Below are 21167 nucleotides of genomic sequence, written 5' to 3'. Positions count from 1 at the left end.
AGGTTAGACTATGTTCAGGATGTGCAAACCAAATAAATAAAACCTTTCTTCCCCAAGATGCTTTTGGTCAAAGTTCTATTACACTAAAAAGCACACTAGACATGTCTTTTTTATTAGACACATGGTATTTAGCTAACCTATAGCTCTACAAGTCTTGAGTGTGACGCATGGGCCTGCTGTGGCAAAGGTGACATGGTAAAGTGCTGTGTGGCAACAATACAAAAGGCATGTGGGGCTCAGAAACACTGCCCCACAAAGTCATTTAAAAAAAAAAAAAAAAAAAGGTAAAAATCACAGGGAGGCCTCTGCCATCTGGCACCTGGGAGGGTGAAGGTTTAGTTATCAGCCTGTGTACTTCACGCCAGCCCCTCAGCCAAAGTCTCCAACCAGTGTCACAGACCTGACCCTTTGAGCAAGGACTTAGGGAATTAGAGCATCTTCAGAGGGGAAAGGAGAGGGATTATAACACACGCCACCAAACACCAGGTAGACAGTGAAGAGCCCAGCTACATAAGGGAAAGGTACATGGGCTGAGCCAGACAGACCTAAGGGCTAAGTACAAACACTGAGTGGACACCACCAAGGTAGCTCGGTTATTACCATGGGTTAATGTCTTTTCCCCACCAAACACCCTACTTCACCCTGAGGGAAATGCAATCCAGTCCCCTCTGAAAACTCAATAAATACTTGCTTGATGAATTCAATTCCACATTTCCCTGAATTCAATTCCACATTTCCCTTTTCCCGTTTAGGAGGAGGAGTGGATCTGGGAAGATGAAGGCACTTTATAGTGCTAAAGCTCAGGACTCCAGAACTTACTGCCTACTGGGAAAGAATCTGCCATTTTTTCAGGGAACGCAGCATGCCAGGCCTACCTGTTCTAAGATCTAGGTTAGATGGGCAGACGGAAGCACTAGTGTGATACCCTCTTACTTTGTCACTGCTGCTCCCATAACCATAGTCCAGCTGGTAGCTTTGTACTCACCACATAACCAGAGAATGAGAAACCCACCTAGACTTCCCTTTCTCTCAACTGTGGACAATGAGAGGCCCTGGACTGAAGCAGAGACATGAGTGGAGTCCACATAATGCTTTCTGCTGTCATCCATAGATCAGTGGCTTCCAGGCAGCTAGTCTTTGGCAAGTGAGGCTTCAAGCAAGGGACTGGCTCTCCAGTGGTGACCTTCTTCCCAGTGTCCAGCATCGTCTGGTTGGTGTGTCCTCAGAGGTGCCCCAGGGAAGAGAGCTGCAGCTCAGCCCCTGACTATCATGGAGCGGCCCCTCCTTCACAGCCCAGCTCCCTTTATTCTCTGTACTCTAGCAGTCCAGTGCAGCCTGTGAAAGGTGTGGTCCTTAGACCACTGCATCAGAATTAGTCCACTGTATTAACAATGCAAGATGACAGGCCGGTGTACCTGGGGTGGGCCACAGACTGATATTTATACTAGTTTTATTACACTACATTTTATAAAATCAAGGTTGGATAATGAAAGTCCCCCATGGTGTCTGGAGAGATGAAAACAGCTCCCCACATCCAAGTATCAAATGCGAAAATCAAGCGTACTTTAATACATTTTACTTTATAATTTAAATCTAGACTATTTAACCTTTCAAACAAATTTAAGTTTACAGACTATTTTACATACAAAAGAATCAAAACAAAGTTTTTAGAGCCATGTTCAAGTCCAGAGAAAAGGCAAGGAGCAGGGCGGCCACAGAGGTGGGGACCCCACCTGGGCACCGCTCCAGACACCAGCAGTATAATAAATAGGCTCCCCAGCAATCAAATACAATTCCTTCCCAAATATGCTTCTCGGAGTCTAAAGCCACAGCAGAAGTAAACAGACTAAAGGGCAGAGGGTTGGGCTCCGCTCAGAACTTGAGAAGGGGTGAGTCCACATTTTCTTTGTCAGCGTCAGGGCTCAGCTGGATCAGCGGGGAGCCCAGGTCGATCAGCTGGAAGAGGACAGAGACATCAAGGTGAACACCAAGGTGAACATCAAGGTGAACACAGCCATGTGGGCGGCCGTGGCACAGACACCAGCAGCTGCAGTGGCTGAGCCAATCAATCCCACCTGGAGCCCAGGGACAGCAAAACAACTCGGCACAGCAGAGAGGCCAAGGAGACTCAGCACCACGTCAAAGACTCTTAGAAGAACCCTCAAACCCAAGCCCCCTGTGACTCCCTGGCGGAGCGGGCGGGGACGTGTGGTGTCCGGGACGTGTGGTATCGGGGACGTGACTGCTCCTGGTCTAGCAAGCCGCCCGATGGCAATGGGTGACTGTAGAGAAGCCAAGCCTGCCCAGCGTGAGTGTGAGACACAAAGCCTGTGAGCCCCAAGGGCACCGTGCAGGACCCAGGTCTGACAGCACCCTGGGCTGAAGTCGGCATGAATCCCCTGCCGCTTCTCACCTGCCCAAGCTTAGCCTTTGGAGGTTTCCCCACACCATTTCTGTCCATGTCTGGAGTATTCATTACAAGGTCGATCAGGGGCCAGCTGCTGGGTCCCAAAGCCATGTTAGACTCGGGGGTGTTGCTGAAGTCAATGAGAGGGCGCTCCTCCAGGTCTTTGCCCCCTGCTTCAGGAGTGATGGTGAGCTGGTCCAGCTTGATGTCCAGGAGAAGACCCTAGGCAGGGCACGGAGAGAGGGAAAGTCCAGTACCACGCTGGTGCCCAGCAACCACCCTGGGAAGCCAGGCTTTGCTTGTGACCTGGGACTCACAGCCTGGAGCCCAGGGAAAGGCTGGAGTAGGCCCTGAGTGGGGGTAAGTTCCCTCTGGGCAGTGCACCCCTACCCACAGCTAGGAGGGAGCTTCAGCCTGCTCCCATTGCTGCCCTCTGACCCCCAACCAACTCCTCAGTCAAACATTTCTTTAATCCCTAGTCCTGAGCCCTGCTCTGAGTCTCCTGGAACCATAGGCCCAGCCACAGGGTGAAGGAGGAAGGGAACCATGAGTCCCCGTCCATGACTCTCCGTGCACCTCAGAGGCATGTAACTGCAACCACCTCCATGTACCTCGCTGGGGGCCCTGTCTTCATGAGGCTCTGCTTCGCCCTGAGCTGCCCCTGTGCTGGAGCCTTGGGGAGGGGGAAAGTCACTCTTCTCTGGAGAAAAGTCAAGTGCGTGAGGCACGGAGGACGGAGGGGAAGGGCTCTCATCTGCGGACAGGCCTTGGCCCTGCCCACCACTGGCACTGCCGCTGCTCTCCTGGGTCGGCTTCTCCTGGGTTGGCTCCGCTCTGGCGGGGGAGGGGGAGAGACTTGTAAGATCTTTCTAAAACACCTTTCACCAGCCGTGGCCTGACAGCAGCAGTCTGAAGCAGCACCTGGCCCTGGGGCCAGTGGCCTAACCCTGAGGAGAACTCAACAGTCAGACCCCGGTCTCTGTGCGAGAGGACCAAAGATTTCCAAGGCTCCTTGTACTTCTCCAGTTCTAAGCATCTAGCTCACCTTGTGTCCACGTCAGCCCCTTCCTTTAGAGCTACTAAATTACATAGGTGGGACTCCACCTCTGCCCACAGGCTGTGGCTAGCCCTCCAGGCCCAAGTGAGCCAAGTGCCTGCCTGCCTGAGTACCTCACCCCACGGCTCCCTTCGGAGGCCTGATCCTGCACACTGACCAGGTTGGGCCCCTAGTCTCGCATGCCTTTCACACTACAGCATGCCTCGCACTAACGGGTACATCTGGTACGATGCCGCCGTGCTCCCCTCTAGCCCAGACCTCTCTGCACCTAGCATGCCCCTGAGCATCTGAATGAACCGTGGACACGGAAGAGCAGCAATATCCACAAACCAGAACAGAACACCTTCTCTGTCATAGTTTATGGGCTTCACAACAACCTGAGGAGAGCGCTTTCTGGATTATACTTAAAACGCACACACACACACACACACACACACACACACACACACACACACACACACACACACACTGAGCCTTGAGCCTCACAGAGCTGCTTTTCCTAGTTCTCCTAACTGCTTCCTGCACCGTCCCAGCACAGGGGACCTTGAGGTCTGGGGACCTAGGGGCAAAAGCTCACGAACCCGTCTCTTTACCTGACTGTAGATCTTCTCCTGGGCTCAGAAGAAAGCCGCCGGGCAGGCACACACAGTGGGGATGCCAGAGCCCTGGGCATGGACTGAGGTGTCATTAATGGAAGGCCAGAGAGGCGCCGACTGGCAGGTGTGGGCAATGCTGACATCCGCCTTGTGCTCACAGGAGTCCTCATACTGCTGGGCAGCCCTTGTGAAGTGGGCCCCGATGAACGTCGCACAGGAGTGCTGCTGAGGACCCTGGAGAAGACATGGAAATCTTGAACACAGACACCGAGGTTGAATGTGTAGCCAGGGAGCCTGAGTGGGCTCTTCTTGAGAAGGGACTCCAGCATGGGCAGGACTCGAGGTGCTAGCAGCCCCCGTGAGACCTTGGATGAGTTCCAGGTTCCTCTGCAAGCCTCAGGAAACCAGAACATCCTTGAATATGGCTGTGTTCATAGTACCATCTATGGAAGAGTCAGAGGGACTTAAAGAGATACTCATGCCAGCAGATTTTTCTCTACAAAGACATCTGGGCTTCCATCAAACTCTGGCTAAGAGGTGACCTGATGGTGGTTTCCCACACTTGGTCAGTCATACCTAGGCTTAACATCCTCCAGTCAAAGGTAAGAACCAAGTCAGAGAACTGAGTGATTCCTGGCAGTTCCCATGCCTTAACCACCATCTGTCCCAAATGTTACTTTGTTGTTGTTCTTCTCCCCCCCCCCCCCCACCAAGACAGGGTTTCTCTGTGTAGCTTTGGAGCCTGTCCTGGAACTCACTCTGTACACCAGGCTGGCCTTGAACTCACAGAGATCCGCCTGGCTCTGCCTTCTGAGTGCTGGGATTAAAGGCGTGCACCACCACAGGGCTGTTGTTGTTCTTAAACTAGAGACTGAGTCATGTCAATTGTTACCAGCTAAATGTTTGCATCCCCCAAATTCATGTTGAGAGTCCAGCCCACCAGGTTGATGGCATAGGCGACAGGTCCTCTGGGAGGTGATTAGGTCAGAAGGCCGAGCCCCAATCAATAGGATTAATGCCATTTTAAAGAAGGCCAGGATGCCATGCTTGTCCTTCCATGTGAAGACATGATGAGCCAAGCAATGGACCACAGACACTCCATCTGCAGATGCCCTGATCTGGAGGTCCAGGCTTCAGAACTGTCACATACTCATTTAGATCCCAAGATGCCCAGCATGGCGGCACAAGCCAATAATAACATCGGGGAAGGAGGCAGGAAGATTGGGTGTGAGGTTAACCCAACAGACACAGGGAGACACCCCACTCCACGCCCCCCCCCCCCGATTCATAACTAAACAAAAACCAGGTGTTGGTATACTTGTTACAAGAGCCCCAGAGTTTAAGACATTGTGCTTAAGCAGCTCTAGGGCATACTACTAACATAAAGCCCCGGCAGGCCTAGGACATACTACTAACATAGAGCCCCGGCAGGCCTAGGGAGCTGCCCACCAATTCTACCAGCCGTCAAAGACACCACCTGTGTTCTTCAAAGAGTCTGGAAACAAACTTTGAATAGCATGAGCTGAAAGACGGGCTCCCTACACAGAGCACATCCAGGCATGAGGGGTGCTCTCAGATCAAGCTCCCACCTGTGGCCAAGCCCACTGCCCTACGCTTTTGGCTACTGTAGACATGCTAGCTCTGCCACCAGCTCCAGAGAAGACCGAAATGCCCACAATTTTTCTTTTTCTAGGTAGCTGAGCCATGGAGGCAGGAGAGGTGGGAAGTGGCTACCCAGCACTAGAGTTGGTTTTTTTACACTGCATGGGAGGAAGGCACCTGGGCATGGTTATAGCAACCCCCAGCCCCTGAAGTGTCCTTCCACGGTCACCCTGAGGATGTGAAAGTTTCAAGTTGCCCAAGACTGGCTGCTGCCATCAGCTGGACCATGTCATAACCAGTGGTTATGGGTGGTAAAGGATATAACAAAAGGGGTAGTAGGGGGTCAGGGGTGCCATTTTAGGAGTTCCTGTAGGTCCTCAGGAACCTGCATGTGAGTGGACTTCTTCTCAGTGTTTCTTGTAACTGCCCTGTTGGGCCAGAGAGCACTCAAGGGACAGATATGTGTGGTGATATTTTATTTGTATGTTAATAAATAAAGTTTGCCGGGTGGTGGTGGTGCACGCCTTTAATCCCAGCACTCGGGAGACAGAGCCAGGCAGATCTCTGTGAGTTCAAGGCCAGCCTGGTCTACAAAGCGAGTTCCAGGAAAGGCGCAAAGCTACAGAGAAACCCTGTCTCGAAAAACCAAAAAATAAATAATGCCTGGAGATCAGAGAAAATAGCAAGCCATTAACACAAAAGTCAGGCAGTGATAGTGCACGCCCTTAATCCAATCACTTCGCAGGCAGGGTCTCAGTGTGTTCAAGGCCATACTAGGGAACAGAGCCAAGCGTGGTGCCACAGGCCTTTAATCCCAGAACCAACCATAGAGACCTGGAGGTCTATATAGACAGGCAGTGACAAGGAAGTGAGGTAGCTGGGCTAAGAGCCAATGGGAAGGCAGAACAGCAAGGCAATAAAGGCATAGGTAGACAGGAAGTAGCTCACTTTTGGGAGCTGCAGAGCTGGAGAGGTAAGGTTGGTTAGTGGCTCTCACTATTTCCCTGATCTCTAAGGCTTTCACCCCTATATTTGGCTCCATGTTTTTTTATTTAATAAGACCATTTAGAAATTCGTCTAGAGATGAGGAAACATATTCCAGGTATTTATAGACTCAGTCAGACCTGGACTGGAACCCAGGTCTGAGCAACTGCACCATCCCATGGTCCCTAACTGTGACTTGGGGTCTCTGGAGATACATGGATGCTGGACTCTGCCCCTTTGCCCCACACCATCCCTGACCCACTCAGTGAGAAGCCTTGGGGAGTCTGGGCAGAGGTAAACCTAAAGCAGCACTAAAGGGGTTTCTGTGATCCAGCCTGGTCTGCACCCAGCTGCGATTTTCGGCATCATGCACACAGTGAGTGTGACAGAAAGCCTTCTGCTCGGAAGCTGGACCTGCAGCCCAGGCGGCAGGAGCCTGCAGACACACCAGTGGTCTCAAAAGTAAGGAAGGAGGCAAACTGCTGTCGGTTACCTGCTAGCTGGTGTCCAGGACTGCAGCTGATGTGTCCTCGAGAACTTCGGGGTCACACCATCAGCTGACTCGCCTAAGAACAAGAGAGAAAGCTGGTCAGAAGAGAGCCATGTGGAAAGGCTGGCATGTGCCCTTACCACCTGGGCACTCTCCTTTAGATGCCCCCATTTTCCCAACTGTCCATGTAAAGTACAGACAGAAGGTCAGAGAAGACACACAAGGAAATCCTCTTAAGACCCCAACTGAGGCATGGGTTGGGTCTGATGCTGAGAACCCTCTGGACCATTACACCAGTCCCTTTCCCCAGCTGGCCTGGGCCTGAGTTCCCAGCCTCCTGTGACTGTCAGGCTGCTCCCTGAACTCCCAGGCATGAGGATGTCGTGTGGATGGAGTCCCAGGCAAGCCAGTAAAGCCAATGTACCTTCATGTCCCTGAGCTGTGGCATCCCTGGCTCAGAGACACATCACGTACACCTTCTACAAGTGACAAGTGTCTCCAAATGGATGCCTCAGCTGGTATTTGACACTTATCAGTCAGAATTCAGTGTGGGCTCATCAGAAACTAAGCAAAGTCCAGCATAATCCAGATGGCCTGTCACACCATGGTCCCGCTACCATGATTCTAGATGAAACACAAACTTGCCTCTCATGATCCTGAGAGTCAGTCTGGGACACCAAAGTCTCAGGAGCAGGACCTCCATGTGTTACCTGGCTGTCTTAGAAGCTATGGACAAAGAAGCCATCACCAGAATCCTTGGCCCTAGCCACAAAAGGGGACCATCTTAGCAGGCCACCACCAATGACTACAGTACTGCCCTCCTCTGTACCCCAGCAGCTCAGCAGCACCCCTCTGTCATGAACCACTCTAATTCTCTCACCTCACTCCTCCTCCAGTCCTGCCCCTGGCCCCCACGCTTCAAATCCACAGCAAAGAGCTGCCTGTGCCTGCTCCACCTCCCACCCTGTTTAAAACTACTCCTGGCAAGGGGACTCAGGAAAATTTCACAATGAGGGGTGCAATCCTAGGGAGAATGCAGACGTCCCCTGCCACCATGGTCCCAGTTGGTCTGGAAGCTTTGGGCTTCCCCTTCTAAGTCACACACTGCTTTCTCTGCTGCTATTTCATTTGCAAAAGCTTCTGATGTCATGAGAGTTTCTGCCTTATTCCCCTGGGCTCTGTGTAGTTGTGTGTCAACTTGACATAAGCTAGAGTCGTCTGAGAGGAGGGAGCTTCAATTGAGAAAACGCCTGTAATGCACAGCCCATCGTGGGTGGTGCCATCCCTCGGCTGGTGGTCCTGGGTTCTATAGGAAAGAAGGCTAAAAAAAAAAAGAATCCGGACGCCTTTAATCCCAGTGCTCGGGAGGCAGAGGCAGGTGGATCTCTGTGAGTTCGAGGCCAGCCTGGTCTACAGAGTGAGATCCAGGAAAGGCGCCAAAACTACACAGAGAAACCCTGTCTCGAAAAAAAGAAAGCAGGCTGAGTAAAGCATAAGGAACAAGCCAGAAAACAGCACCCCTCCATGGCCTCTACATCAGCACCTAGCATCAAGTTCCTGCCCTACTTGAGTTCCTGCCTTCACTGCCTTTGATGACCTGTTATATGGACTTGTGAGCAGAAATAACACCCCTCCCCCCAACTTGCTTTTGGCCACAGTGTCTCATCACAACAACAGTAACCCCAAGGCTCGAGACCACTACCACTGACTGTACTTCTGATCCTTCTGCACCCTTCTGTCACGGACCTCAGCCAGTCGCCTCACTCCTCCTAACAGCTGCACACAGCAGGGCCACATGTCCTCTACTTAGCCTTTGATATGGGAAAGAAATAAACCTTTCTTCCTTAAATAAAACCAGTTTAGGCTTGTAGTAGGATCTATTCCAGCTGCATTGTTACAACTCTGTCTTCCCTCTCCTCTAGGAACTCAAGGCCTTTCTGCCACAGGACTTGACAACATCTTTTCCCTCTGCCTGGAATGTTCTCTTTGGGTTATCTAGTGGCTGCTCCTTATTGGGCTTCTGATCTCAGCTCAGCATTGTTGTTTGGAGCAATTATTCTGGCCAAAAGGACCATGCCATCTGTGATTGTTAATCTTTGTTGTCAACTTGACTCATGTGGGAGAGGGAAGCTCAACTGAGGAATAGCTTCCATCAGACTGCTCTATGGGGCATTTTCTCCATTGCTAATGGATGTTGTAAAGGGCCCAGCACTGTAAGTGGTACCATCCTTGGGCAGACAGGCCTGAAAGGAACACTCCTCTGTGGTCTTTGCCTGAGTTCCTGCTCTGACTTCCCTCAGTGATGGACTGGGATGTGGGAGTGTCAACCAAATAACCCGGCTCGGCCCTGGTGTTTATCATAGCAACAGAAGTGTCTCCAATGTTCTTCTCCTGCTGTGAAGCTCCTTGACCAAGGCGACTTAGAGAAAAGCACTTACTGGGAGCTTCCTGTTTCAAAGAGTCCATGGCCATCATGGCGGGAAGCATTGCAGCAGGAAGTCAAGCATGGTGCTGGAGCAGTAGCTGAGAGATTATATCTGAACCATGAAATTAAGGCAGAGAGAGAGCTAACTGGGAATGGAATGGGTTTCTGAAACCTCAAAGCTCACCCTCCAGTGACACCTCTTCCAATAAGGCCACACTCCCTAATCCTTCCCAAACAGTTCTACCAACTGGGAACCAAGTATTCAAATAGATGTGCCTATGGCAGCCATCCTCATTCAACAACCACACCTAAGCACTCATTGACTATGTCAGCAGACTGTCTTGTTCCACTGCACTGAAGATCTGAAAGGACACTTCCTTGATAGGAGCCAAGTCTTCTATTAAATGTAAACTTGAGCTGCAGAGATGGCTCAGCAGTTAAAAGCACTAGCTGCTCTTCCAGAGGACCCAGGTTTGATTCCCAGCACCCACATGGCAGCTCGCTGTTGTCTATAATTCTACTTCCTGGGGGTCTAAAACTCCTCTTCTGGACTCTACACAAGGCATGCTGCACACAAGGTATACACATTTACACTTAGACAAACAATCCCACACATAAAGATACTGAGCAGAAGGCCACATTCTGGGTTTGTTTTGTTTGGAGACAGGGTCTCACTCTGTAGCCCATGCTAGCCTAAACTTGTCATCTCCCGCCTGAGCCTCCACACTGGGATCACAGGCAGAAGCCACTACGTCTGACTTTTTTCACTTTCCTTCTCCTGTTTCTTCTCCTTCCTCCTCCTCTTCCTTCTGTGTTTTTTGTTTCTGTTTTGTTTTTGAGGAACTTCCTATATAGACCAGGCTAGCCCTGAATTCAGAGCTCCACCTTCTCTGCCTCCCCCATTTCTGCTGAACTTTCCATTAGTAAATGTAAATGACAAATGGGGGGCCGAGACCAGCCAGCTACAAGCCAACAGAGCGTCTGCAAGCGCCCCATCTGATAACAGGTTCTGGTGGAGCCACTGCCTGACCTCCATAGGCCAAGCAAGGAGAAAGACTCCCACGCTGACCACCTGTCAAACCTTACTGCTCCGTGCTCAGGGCTTCCTTTGCTCTCTGGAGACTGAAAGGCTCCACCCACCCCACCAGGGACAACCCTTCCCAATGCTTTCCTTCTGTTGCTGATTCTCTCTTTCTATCTGTTTGTCTGTTTGTTTGTTTTACTCTGAGCTCCAGGTGTGTCATGGTCGACGAACACCCATAGGTAATAAAATTTTTTCAAAATTCTTTTGATGAAGAGATTTCTGTTTATATTTGTGTGTGGAGGTAGGGATTGAATCCAGGGCTTCAAAAATTAGGCAAGGAGTCTGTCACTGAGCTACAGCTCAAACTTTAAGATGTGCTTTAATGGGAAAGGCAATACAGAACATTTTGGGGTTTTGTTTGTTTGTTTGTTTTGGTTTTTCAAGACAGAGTTTCTTTGTGTAGTCCTGGCTGACCTTGAACTCCCAGAGACCAGCCTGCTTCTGCCTCGAGAGTGCTGGAATTAAAGGCGTGCACCACCATCACCTGGCCACTTTGTTTAATACTGTCTCACTGTGTAGTCATGGGAGGCCCAGAACTCATTATGTAACAGAAGCTGGTCTAGACAAAACAGGGCAGGACACTCTCAGTGGCTGGAGCAGACAATGGCTTGAGTTGGGACGACTAAGGGAGGAGAACGTGAGAGCCAGAGAACTGGAGAAAAGTCACACGAAGACAAAGAACTCTGGAAAACTCTGTAGAATCTCCTCAATAGGCAGCAACCTGGCAGTAGCATACCATGCAGTGTGAGAAGCCTGAGGTCAAGAGGAGCAACTGTTCTGGAATATTAGTTGAAGGTGTGTTACATTTGTTTATGCTGCGGAACATTTGTTTTAATGATGCAAAGATGTGTTGCATTCTTTTATGTTGCATTTGTTTAGCTCTGTGAAGCTGTGTTACTGTGCCTCTCTAATACACCTGATGGTCTAATAAAGAACTGACCGGCCGATAGCGAGGCAGGAGAAAGGATGGGAGGGACTGGCAGGCAGAGAGGAGAGATAGAGGGAGAACGAGGGTGGAGGAGGAGTGAGGAAAAAGGAGAAGAGAATTCCGGGGGACGGCTACTCAGCCACACAGCCAGACACAGAGTAAGAAGGAAAGAAAAGATATACAGAAATAGAGAAAGGTAAAAGCACTGAGGCAAAAGGTAGATGGTTTTTTGGGTTTTGTTTTGTTTTGTTTTTTGTAAGATGGAATAATTTAAGTTAAGAAAAGCTGGCTAGAAATAAGTCAAGCTAAGGCTAGGCAATCATAAGAATGAATAAGTCTCTCTGTGTGTGTCTTTATTGGGGTGCTGAGTGGCAGGCCCCCCAAAAAGCAAAGAGTTAAAAAAAAATCACAAGCAACTAGTGGGGAACAGGGCTGGGAAAGAGCCCATTCCACTCATCTTGAGTGGATGGAAAAAACTAACAGGATGCTTAGAAGAGAGCTACCTGGGCAAACCCTACACCAGTGATGGGGCTAGACCATTCCAGACAACACCCTTCTAGACCATCAGTCAGAGGTTAAAAAGGCCAGCATGGAGCAGGCTAGTCTGCACATTCACTGGTTACCAAGCTCAGCCCCTTAAGGAAAACACAACCCAGATGGTTAAAATCAAAGACCCACAGATGCAGAACCACCAATACCATCCCAACAGACCCACAAAGCTCTAATCCACCCAGGCGACAAATTAAAAGCCACAGCTCCAGACGTAATGACACTGAAGACAACAGGGAGCAAGAAGCAGCCCAGGAGTGATGTCGACCCTCAAGAAGATGGACACACCAAGTAGGCAGCTGTGGCTCACCACAAGAAGAATGGACACACCAAGTGGGCAGCTGTGGCTCACCACAAGAAGAATGGACACACCAAGTGCGCAGCTGTGGCTCACCACAAGAAGAATGGACACACCAAGTGGGCAGGACAGTACGCCTTAGACAGAATGTCAGAGCTCAGTGAAAACAGCGCCAGCTACACTGGTTACCTCCCCAAATCTTAAAAACCACCAAACGTATCTAGGACTTACCAACAGAAAACTGGGGGACTTTAAATGGGTTTGGAGGGGTAGATGCAGCCTCTGGCTTGCGGTTCAGATTCGAGTCCCGCCGTTTTACACTGCCAGTTTTATTCAACTGAGACGATGCCAGGGTGTCAGGGTCCAGTCTCGGTCCTCTCTGTTCTGGAGTCTGGGGTGTTTGGCTGACAGGATTCAGGAAGGAGGCCTTGGGCTGCTCTGCCATTGTCTGGGCAGCATTAGCCCTTCTGGCTTGTCTGAAAGATCCCCTGGCAGGGGCTGTTGGCGGAGCCTGGTGCAGAGTGGCGGGGCCTATTTTGCCCGGTTTGCTGGTGTTGGGCAGAGGCCGAGAGCTGCTAGCGGGAATGTTTGAAAGATCGCTGGACTTCGCTGCAAAAGGAGATAATCGAGGCTGCTCACTCAAGCCACACTGTTTCCAGACACTTTAACACACCACGCGCGCGCGCGCGCGCGCACGCGCACACACACACACACACACACACACACACACACACACACACACAAGGTTTGACACCTCTAGACTACCTACCTAACATCAGGGATGCCCATTAAGTGACCATCGAAGTCAGGATCAGCAGGACACCTAACCTGAGCTGAGTGCTGTCCAATGCTCAGCAGTTACTAAAATGTGTGTCCATTCACAAGGTTAAGCTCTCCTTTCTTCAATCCTTCCTGAGCATACAACGTTGACAGTCTAGTCACATGTCCTGCCCCACCCTCACGGTAGACGGGAACTCAAGGTGGGAAAACTTAGAACTAGGAGGTTTGGAAACAGAGCAGGGTATGTGGATAGCAAGGGTGTCATCTCAACTAGGAATGGACCCACTGTGTGAGTTAACACAGTGAAGGCTCAAAGTGAAACTTTAGGGAATAATGCTGTAGCCACGTGCATACTGTGTGTTGGCCCAACCAAGGCCCTTCCCACAATTTCCAGAATCTGACCCTATGACTCTACCATATACAACACATGGGGTCAAAGTCCTGTAGAGCAAGATCCACCCCACAACAACTGGACAGCAGCAAGTACTTTCCTGATCATGGGCTCATGGCCACAGAAGGGCCCAGAAATTCAGAGGAACTTTGCAAGGTCAATAATATCACTTGATTTAAAGGTAAGGAAACAAGACTTCTGTTAACCACTGAGTAGCAGTCAGGACTCTAGGTCAGGCTGATTCTAGAGCTCAGACTTCTCACATCTGTTCTCACATCTCACCATGCTGGCTACAATGGACATGGCCAGACTCCACAGGCAAACTCCAGAGACACATGCATTCCCTGGCCCCTATACCACTTCACCACTAGATGGCAGCCTTGTCTCGGCAGGCTGAACCCAAGGGCACATGCCCCGGATGACCCAGGCTGGGCAGGCCTGTCTTAGCACCTGTGGTCCAATGATGTGGATTTATGAGTTTGTGTGCCTCCAATCAAAACCATTACCTCCTTACTGAAGGAAGTATTCAGGGGCAGAGGAACAATGAGTCTCTTCCTGCCTAGCCCTCAGCCCTGAGCCTTCCACAGGCTTCTGGGAGGCCAGTACATATGGTGCCCCAGGGTTCACCTGACTAGTTGACCTGCTCACCTTTGCTTCCTGCTGGAGACACACAGGCACCAGACATGATGCTTGAAGCAGACCCTGAGGCAGAGGATTTCCTTGTGAGACTGCCAGTACAGCCTGGTGGTTTTAACAAGGTCTTCTTCAGGCCCAACTGAGAGAAAAGTTGAAAAAAAAAAAAAAAAAAATCAGCAAGGATTTTGTTACCTCCATACACACACTTAACTCTGCAAAGGTAGGATTTAAAATAATCTTTAGAGACTAGAGAGATGGCTCAGCAGGAAATAGCACTTGTTGCTGTAGCAGAGGACCTGGGTTCCATTCTCAGCACCCTCATGGTGGATCACAACCATCTATCACTCCAGTTTCAGGGGATCTGAGCCCCTCTTCTGACCTCTTTGGGTCCTGGGAACACACATGGTACATAAACATACACTCAGGCAAAACACTCATGCACATAAAATAAAATTTAAAAGTCTTTAAAAATATATATATATAATCTTCAGTAACAATTACCTTTACAGAAAAGAGTTAAGTAGCACAGTTATCCCTCCGTCTCCGAGGAGCACAGCTTTGAGGACCCTGTGGATGCTAACCTACAAGGGTCCTCCAAATGTAATAGTGTGATAGTTGCCTGGCACCTACACAGACCCACCCAGACTTTAAATCACCTCAGGATGACTCTAATTTTGATGTAGGGCTGGGGAAGCCATGCACTCTCTCAGACAACACTGACCAGGAAAAGCAGTGTGTGCAGTACAGAGGAACTTCCCTTGAACAGTTTCAATCTGACTGGATGAATCCACAGAGGAGGAGCCCATGGACCTGGAAGGGTGACTGTGTCTAGAACGTGATGTCAAACCTCTGCTAAGGAATGAGCAGGAGAACTAGCAGCCATCAAGACTGTGGGGTTCAGCCTAGACCCCAAAGCAGCTGCTGTAGGCGTAGCTTTTGGCAACTCTAATAAATGATTTTTTTGTTTGTTTGTTTGTTTGTTTGTTTTGTTTTTCGAGACAGGGTTTCTCCATGTAGTTTTGGTGCCTGTCCTGGATCTCACTCTGTAGACCAGGCTGGCCTCAAACTCACAGAGATCCACCTGGCTCTGCCTCCTGAGTGCTGGGATTAGAGGTGTGCACCACCACTGCTCGGCATGATTTCTAATAGGTAGCTCAGAGACCAGAAAGGTGACAACCTCTATGTGAGCTCAGACTATAAAACATAATACCTCAAGTCTCCCTTAAAGGCTATGAGGGATCAGTGAAAACCAGTTACTGGGAACCAAGTGCTAGACTCTTATCAACCCTCACAGCCCAAGTGACAAGGCCAGTTCACAGTGAACACTGTCAGACCTCTCTTTTTGCAACCTAGCCACCTCTTGTGGATTGTTTCCAACTTTCCTTAACTGGTGTGTGTGCACACATGCACAGGAAGACCGGAGGACAACTCCACTTTTATTTAGTTTGGATACAGGGTGTCACTGAGTAGCCCTAGTTGGCCTAGAACCCACTATGAAGATCAGCTGCAGAGAACCACCTGCTTCTGCCTCCAAGTGCTAGGATTAAAGGCATGCACCACTGCCAGGCCCAGACACCTTTTTCTGGGTCTCTCGCTGGCCTGGCACTCACCAAGTAGGCTAGGCTGGCTGACCAGCAAGCAAGCCCAAGCGATCCAACTGTCTGTCTGCCCAGGGCTGAGATTACAAGTGCACACCACCACACGAGGCTTTTAAATGCGAGTCCTAGGATCTAACTTATGTCCACGCAAGCACTCATCAAATGAACTATCACCCCACCAACGTCATCTAATCAAAATACACAAAACTGGCACCTTGTTCCCATGCAGGAAAAGTGGGCAGCCCTGCAGCCCCAGCCACTCACCTTGCTAGGAACAGGGAGGGATCGCTTGCCTGGGCGGCTCCCTCTACTGGCTGCATCTGGAGCAGTGCTGGGTTTGTCCAGGAGTACATCACTCTGGGATCCCTTTTCATTCAGCAGTTGCATTCTCTGAAGACCAGCCGGCACCTCTTTTCTGAGCTGAAAATGGTAATGGGAAAGGTGAGGGCTCCATGGTCTAATAAAGCCCAGAGCTGGCGCCATTTCTCCCAAACCCTGCCACTCCCAACTCCTCCACTAGCGTGAGGGAAACAACACAGAATGACAGACTTGGCTTCCCCACTAAAGCCATGTCAGAGGGGCGCAGGTGGTGTGCAGAAACATCTCTAAGGCTGCTCTTATCAGGCCCTCACTTAAGAGTGTCAGTGAGGGAGTCCAGTATGGTGGCATATGCCTTTAATCCTAGCACCTGAGGCTGAGGCAGGTGATCTTCATTGAGTTCAATAAGGCCAGCCTGGTCTACATAGTGAATTCCACAAGAGCCAGAGCTACACAGTGAGTCCCTGTCTTGGAAACAGACAAACAACAGCCCCAGTGAAGAGGCTGGCTCAGTCGCACATGTTCTACATGCTATGTGGAAAGGTTTCTTCACTGTGTGGTCACCCTCTACCACAGTAACAGCTCAGCCGCAGTGAGGCTTTCTGGCTGAGTGCTGAAAGCCACATTCTCTGGCCTGCAAGTCAAAGACCAAATCCCTGACATATTCAGGGACAAGGGCATCAGGGAGCTGCTCCACGTGCACATAAGCAGCCAGGGTGTCAGGAAGGCACAAGCAGTAGCTTCCGTGTGACAGTGTGACAGTAATAATGCTTTCCTTTTAGCTCTCATGAGGCATAAAACCCATGGCCTTCAAGACATACTCAGTGACACTGCAACTTTTACTAAAAAACTATCCTGTTATTTGGGTGTGCCCCTGTTTTATTTATCTGTTCATCGGTTCATAGGCATCTGGGTTGGCATCATGAATGATGCTGCTGGGAATACCTGTGTTAGCTGATGAACCCTGCCTGGTACCCTGCATGGGCTGTGACCACACCCCTGCCCTACCACCATGCATGAATCACACTCATGTCCTGCTCCACATCCACATGTGCTGCTAGCAGATCCCACCCAGAGCATCCTGGCCTCTGCGGGGAGCAGATGTAGTCAGGAGAGGGCCTACAGTTGGGGAAAAGGGATGTGTAGGGCTTCACCTTCCGACCACCCTCTTTACAATGAAGCTGGCGCAGGACATCACGCCAGGTGCCACCCTAGCATACCTTTAGCCCGTGTCTCTTCTCAGAAGCCCCCTCTCCTGAGCAAGAGCGGGCAAACCTGGAGGCAGCTGGCTCTGCAGCCTGCCTTTCTGCCTACCCCAACCCAGCCGCTAGGACCCTGAGTTCTCCACGGCTGCTCAACTGCCACCTCCCTGACAGCCCACTCATGCAATGCCTGGAAAGAAATTAAGTCACAGCCACAGAGAACAACCAGAGCCCAACTTGGGGGACGTCATCAAAGGGGCCTACACTGGGCAGCTTCCCATCACTATCCCTGTCACTGTCCAGATCCTGGCTCTACTCCTGGGTGTTCCCATCCTTAAGCAGCAGGCCCTCCCATGAGGCTTCCACAGCAGGGCATGGGCTAAGGAGAGGCAGGGAGCCCGTGTACCCCAGGCTGTTGCTATGCGCTCTATCTACCTTCTCCGTGGCCAGATGAGGATGTCGTCCTCTCACAGGCAAAGATCGGGGTGGCTGTAGCTTGCTGGAGATCCTCCTCTGAGGCCCAGGCTGATTTGGAGGTTGGGAGGTCTTTGACTCCCCTGGCAGTGGCTGAGAGGAGCAGGACAGACCCTGGTCACTCTGGGTCTGAACAGGACCAGCTGGGACAGGGGAGCCGAGCAGGGCTGGAGAAGCCGGCAGCTGGGGCTCCCCCAAGAGAGGCTGCGCCCCTGAAGATGGCAGGCAGAATGTCTCTCTTTTCAGTGACATGGGGCTTTTTTCCTTCTTCTGCTCTTTTTCAAAGAGGCTGATTTTTAACTGTGAGTTCTGCACAAATCTTTCCACGCCCTGGTTCACAGGCTGTTTGGGCTTGGCAGCCTGGGCCACCTCTCTTCGGCTGTGGCTTTCAATCTGTAAGGCCAATAAGTGGGCTTCTTTGTACACCTCTACAAACTTCTCCCCAGTGAGAGGGCTCCAGGTACAAGGGCTGCCAGGGGCTGCAGCAAGCGTCTGCTCGGGAACCTGGCCGCTGAAGTCTAAGCTGGCAGCGATGCATCTTTCTTTATGTCCAACTGGCCCAAAAAAGACTTCATCGTCTTCATTTGCACTGTGTTTAAAGAAAAGGATGATCAGTGGGGAGTTACACCGGCATCCAGATGAAGGGCTTTAAGGAATGTGTCTGCCCGGGGAAGGGAAGAAAACTCTTTTGTTTACCTTGAAGAAGACAAGGAAAGATCGAAGTCAAATTTTTCATCTTCCAAAAGAAGAATGTCTAGGGGGTGGAGGGAAAAGTCCACTGTTATTTTAGGGCTAGGATAGAGCAGGAAAAACGTTATCAGTGTCTGTTGGTTTCACAGCTGCTACCTACAAGGTTTCACCTCAGAAAAGTCATTCATGGTTGCTTTAACTGAATCCCGTTTCATGGGGAACTCAAGTCCACCTTATTCTCCATTTTCACTCTCAAGTTCCAGGAGCCATCCTGAGTGTGCTGATCCAACCCGAAAGCACAGAACCTCGCTTTTGTGACAATCTACACACATCCAAGATCGTCCCAAGGGTTTCCGAGAGGGCTACGTCCCCTTCGGGTACAGGATGTTTTCTAAAGACCACCTACTTCAGCTCCCCTGGAATTAAATTACAAAACACCTCTCCAGCATCCACGATGAGTTCAAGGGTGAGACAAACCCACAATAGAGACTCAGTAAGCACCTGTGGACCACCACTGCTCCTTGGATCCCTTCCCGGGTCACTGTCCTCCACCCAGTCCATATTCCCAGCATAGCCTTGGTCGGCCCAGATGTTTATTTGATCAGCTCCCTCTAACAGACCAGCAACTTCCCAACTGTATTTAAGGTCTGCGCCACTACAGGGAACCTATGTGTGGTACTGTAACTCAAAGCACACACCTATGGCTGAGGGAGGTCGTAGGCTCCAAACAAACTCCACTGCTGTTGGTTTTACTGAACAGACATGGCTGGAAAGTCGCCTTCTAAACATTTATGTTTATGCCCTTAGATTACTGTGCTGCCAGCCTTGGTCAGGGACATGTCCTGTCATGGGCATCAGTTGCTGTACAAAGCAGTCTCATTAGGGGTCAAAGTAAAGAACACACATAGCCTGACAGGACACGGAGGCTCAGTGCTCAGCCCTAAAAGGAAGAAAATAGTTGTAAACCTACACCAGCCCTCCAAGACTCAGGAAGGAAAGTTACTGTTCACCAAGTCTGATGACTTGAGTTCAAAGCCCTAGGACCCACAAGACAAATGGAGAGCTCTTTCCTGCAAGCTGTTTTCTGACCCTCCACAGGGGCATGTGCACCATAGCCCCTGCGTCCAAAAATTAATACATGTACAGAATTTTTTCATTCTCTTTTTTTTTCATTGTTTTTTGTTTTTGTTGTTTTGGTTTTTTTTTAGTTTTGTTTTGGTTTTGGTTTTGGTTTTGGTTTTTTTCAGACAGAGTTTCTCTGTTGTAGCTCTGGCTGTTCTGGAACTTGCTCTGTAGACCTGGCTGGACTCAAACTCAAAGACCCACCTAAGTCATGCACCACCACCATCACCCAGCAAGAATTTCTTTTCAAAGAAAGAATCTGCTGGCATTCATGAAGCAGAAGCAGGTAGATCTCTGTGTGTTCAAAGACAACCAGGTCTACAAAGTGAGTTCCAGACTACAAAGTAAGATCCTGTCTCAAAAAAACAAAAATAAAGGAGGGTGGAGGAAGAAGAGAAAAGAATGGAAAAGCCAGAGGAAAGGGTGGAGGGTTGTGGTGCTCTGGCCTCTGTGCATGAGGAAGCTGTTACCAATTTGATATCACAGCAACTGTGATTGCCCACAGGAGACTCTCACAAGACTGAGCCCAGTACTGCTCTTCTGGAAGTTGGGGGAGGGCCCGCGGACTCAAGAGTCACAGGAGGTCCCTCTGAAAATACGTCAGTGGTTTGCAATTGCTGGGGTGTGGGGGTGGGGCCTTTCCTTTGGCGGTGAAGGTGTTAAGTTGCTAATGTCCTTGTAAGTAACTCCAGTTAAATCCATTAGCTTACCAAGCCAGACTTGTTCATTTCTTTGGTCTGTTGTAGTCTTTTAATCTATTTGGGGTGACTAGAAATACTCTCCACCAACAGTCACCCAGCATGCCTGAACTCCACAGTCGCAGGAACAGCAAGGACCTACCTTCCCGCTTACTAACAGCGTCCATCTTCACCTCTCTCGCCTGGCTGGCCCAAGGCACTTCGCGGCCGTCTCCACTTTCCACAAAGTTCGCTGCAGGAAGCAAGGGGACCAGAGGGTGAGCTTGCTCCCAGCTTGCTCCCTGTCTCCCAGAGACAGCGCGCCCCGAGACGGAGTAACGGATTCCGGACTCTGAGCTGCAGAGTAGGCCCGGCAGACCGTTCATCTCGGCCTCTGCGGCGCGAAGCCCGATTCCCCCACTCTCTTCCACCCGGTGCCCACGCCTTACCCCTAGATTTTCGCTTGGAGGGCCAAAAATCCCAGCTGATACTCGGCTACGGGTTTAAATGCAGCGCCGGCTTTCGCCGGCTGCCGATTGGCCGGTTTGAACAGGGAGATGCCCTCGGTGCACCTTGGGAATTGTAGTCAGAGTGCTGATGTGCGAGACCAATGCGCACTCACAGGGACTTCACGCCACCGATTGGCTCCGCTCGGCGCCGGATCCTCCCACCGGAAGTTCCCGTAAATCTCCTCTATATGCGCACTACGAATGTATTTGCTTTCTAACTGTGGCTGCGCTAAGCAAAGGGGCTGAGGCGGTGAGGGTGGGATATGGAGAATGGTCAGGCAGCTAGGAAGGAGTTCGTCCTGACCGCTACTCTCTTCAGTGATTGTCTTGGCACCCCTGATTTCTCTTGC

The 21167-nt window shown here is 50.5% G+C and overlaps 1 protein-coding gene across 1 annotated transcript; it reads right to left on the bottom strand.

Moving 5' to 3' along the window:
* Positions 1-1872: 1872 nt before the first annotated feature.
* Positions 1873-20511, bottom strand: Gtse1 (G2 and S-phase expressed 1). The gene is made up of 11 exons (XM_036208984.1): positions 20472-20511; positions 18516-18573; positions 17781-18408; positions 16090-16245; positions 14240-14366; positions 12652-13029; positions 7140-7212; positions 4058-4294; positions 3019-3241; positions 2414-2629; positions 1873-1956 (listed from the first exon to the last, which is right to left on the bottom strand). The coding sequence occupies exons 1-11, from the start codon at positions 20494-20496 to the stop codon at positions 1873-1875; spliced, it is 2205 nt and encodes a 734-aa protein (XP_036064877.1). The 5' UTR covers positions 20497-20511.
* Between the last annotated feature and the right edge of the window lie 656 nt (positions 20512-21167).

The sequence above is a fragment of the Onychomys torridus genome, chromosome 16, assembly GCF_903995425.1.
Source record: "Onychomys torridus chromosome 16, mOncTor1.1, whole genome shotgun sequence".
Taxonomy (NCBI): Eukaryota; Metazoa; Chordata; class Mammalia; order Rodentia; family Cricetidae; genus Onychomys; species Onychomys torridus.
The sequence above is the reverse complement of the archived record's forward strand: the minus strand, read 5'-3'. Positions and strand labels throughout refer to the sequence as shown.

Coding starts and splice junctions, on each gene's coding strand:
- Gtse1 (XM_036208984.1), bottom strand. CDS start 20,496: ATGGACGCTGTTAGTAAGCGGGAAG. Junction 16,246..17,780: donor CTCATCTGGCCACGGAGAAG/GTAGATAGAGCG, acceptor TACCATTTTCAG/CTCAGAAAAGAGGTGCCGGC. Junction 2,630..3,018: donor AAGACAGGGCCCCCAGCGAG/GTACATGGAGGT, acceptor TGCCCTGCCTAG/GGTCTTCTCCTGGACATCAA.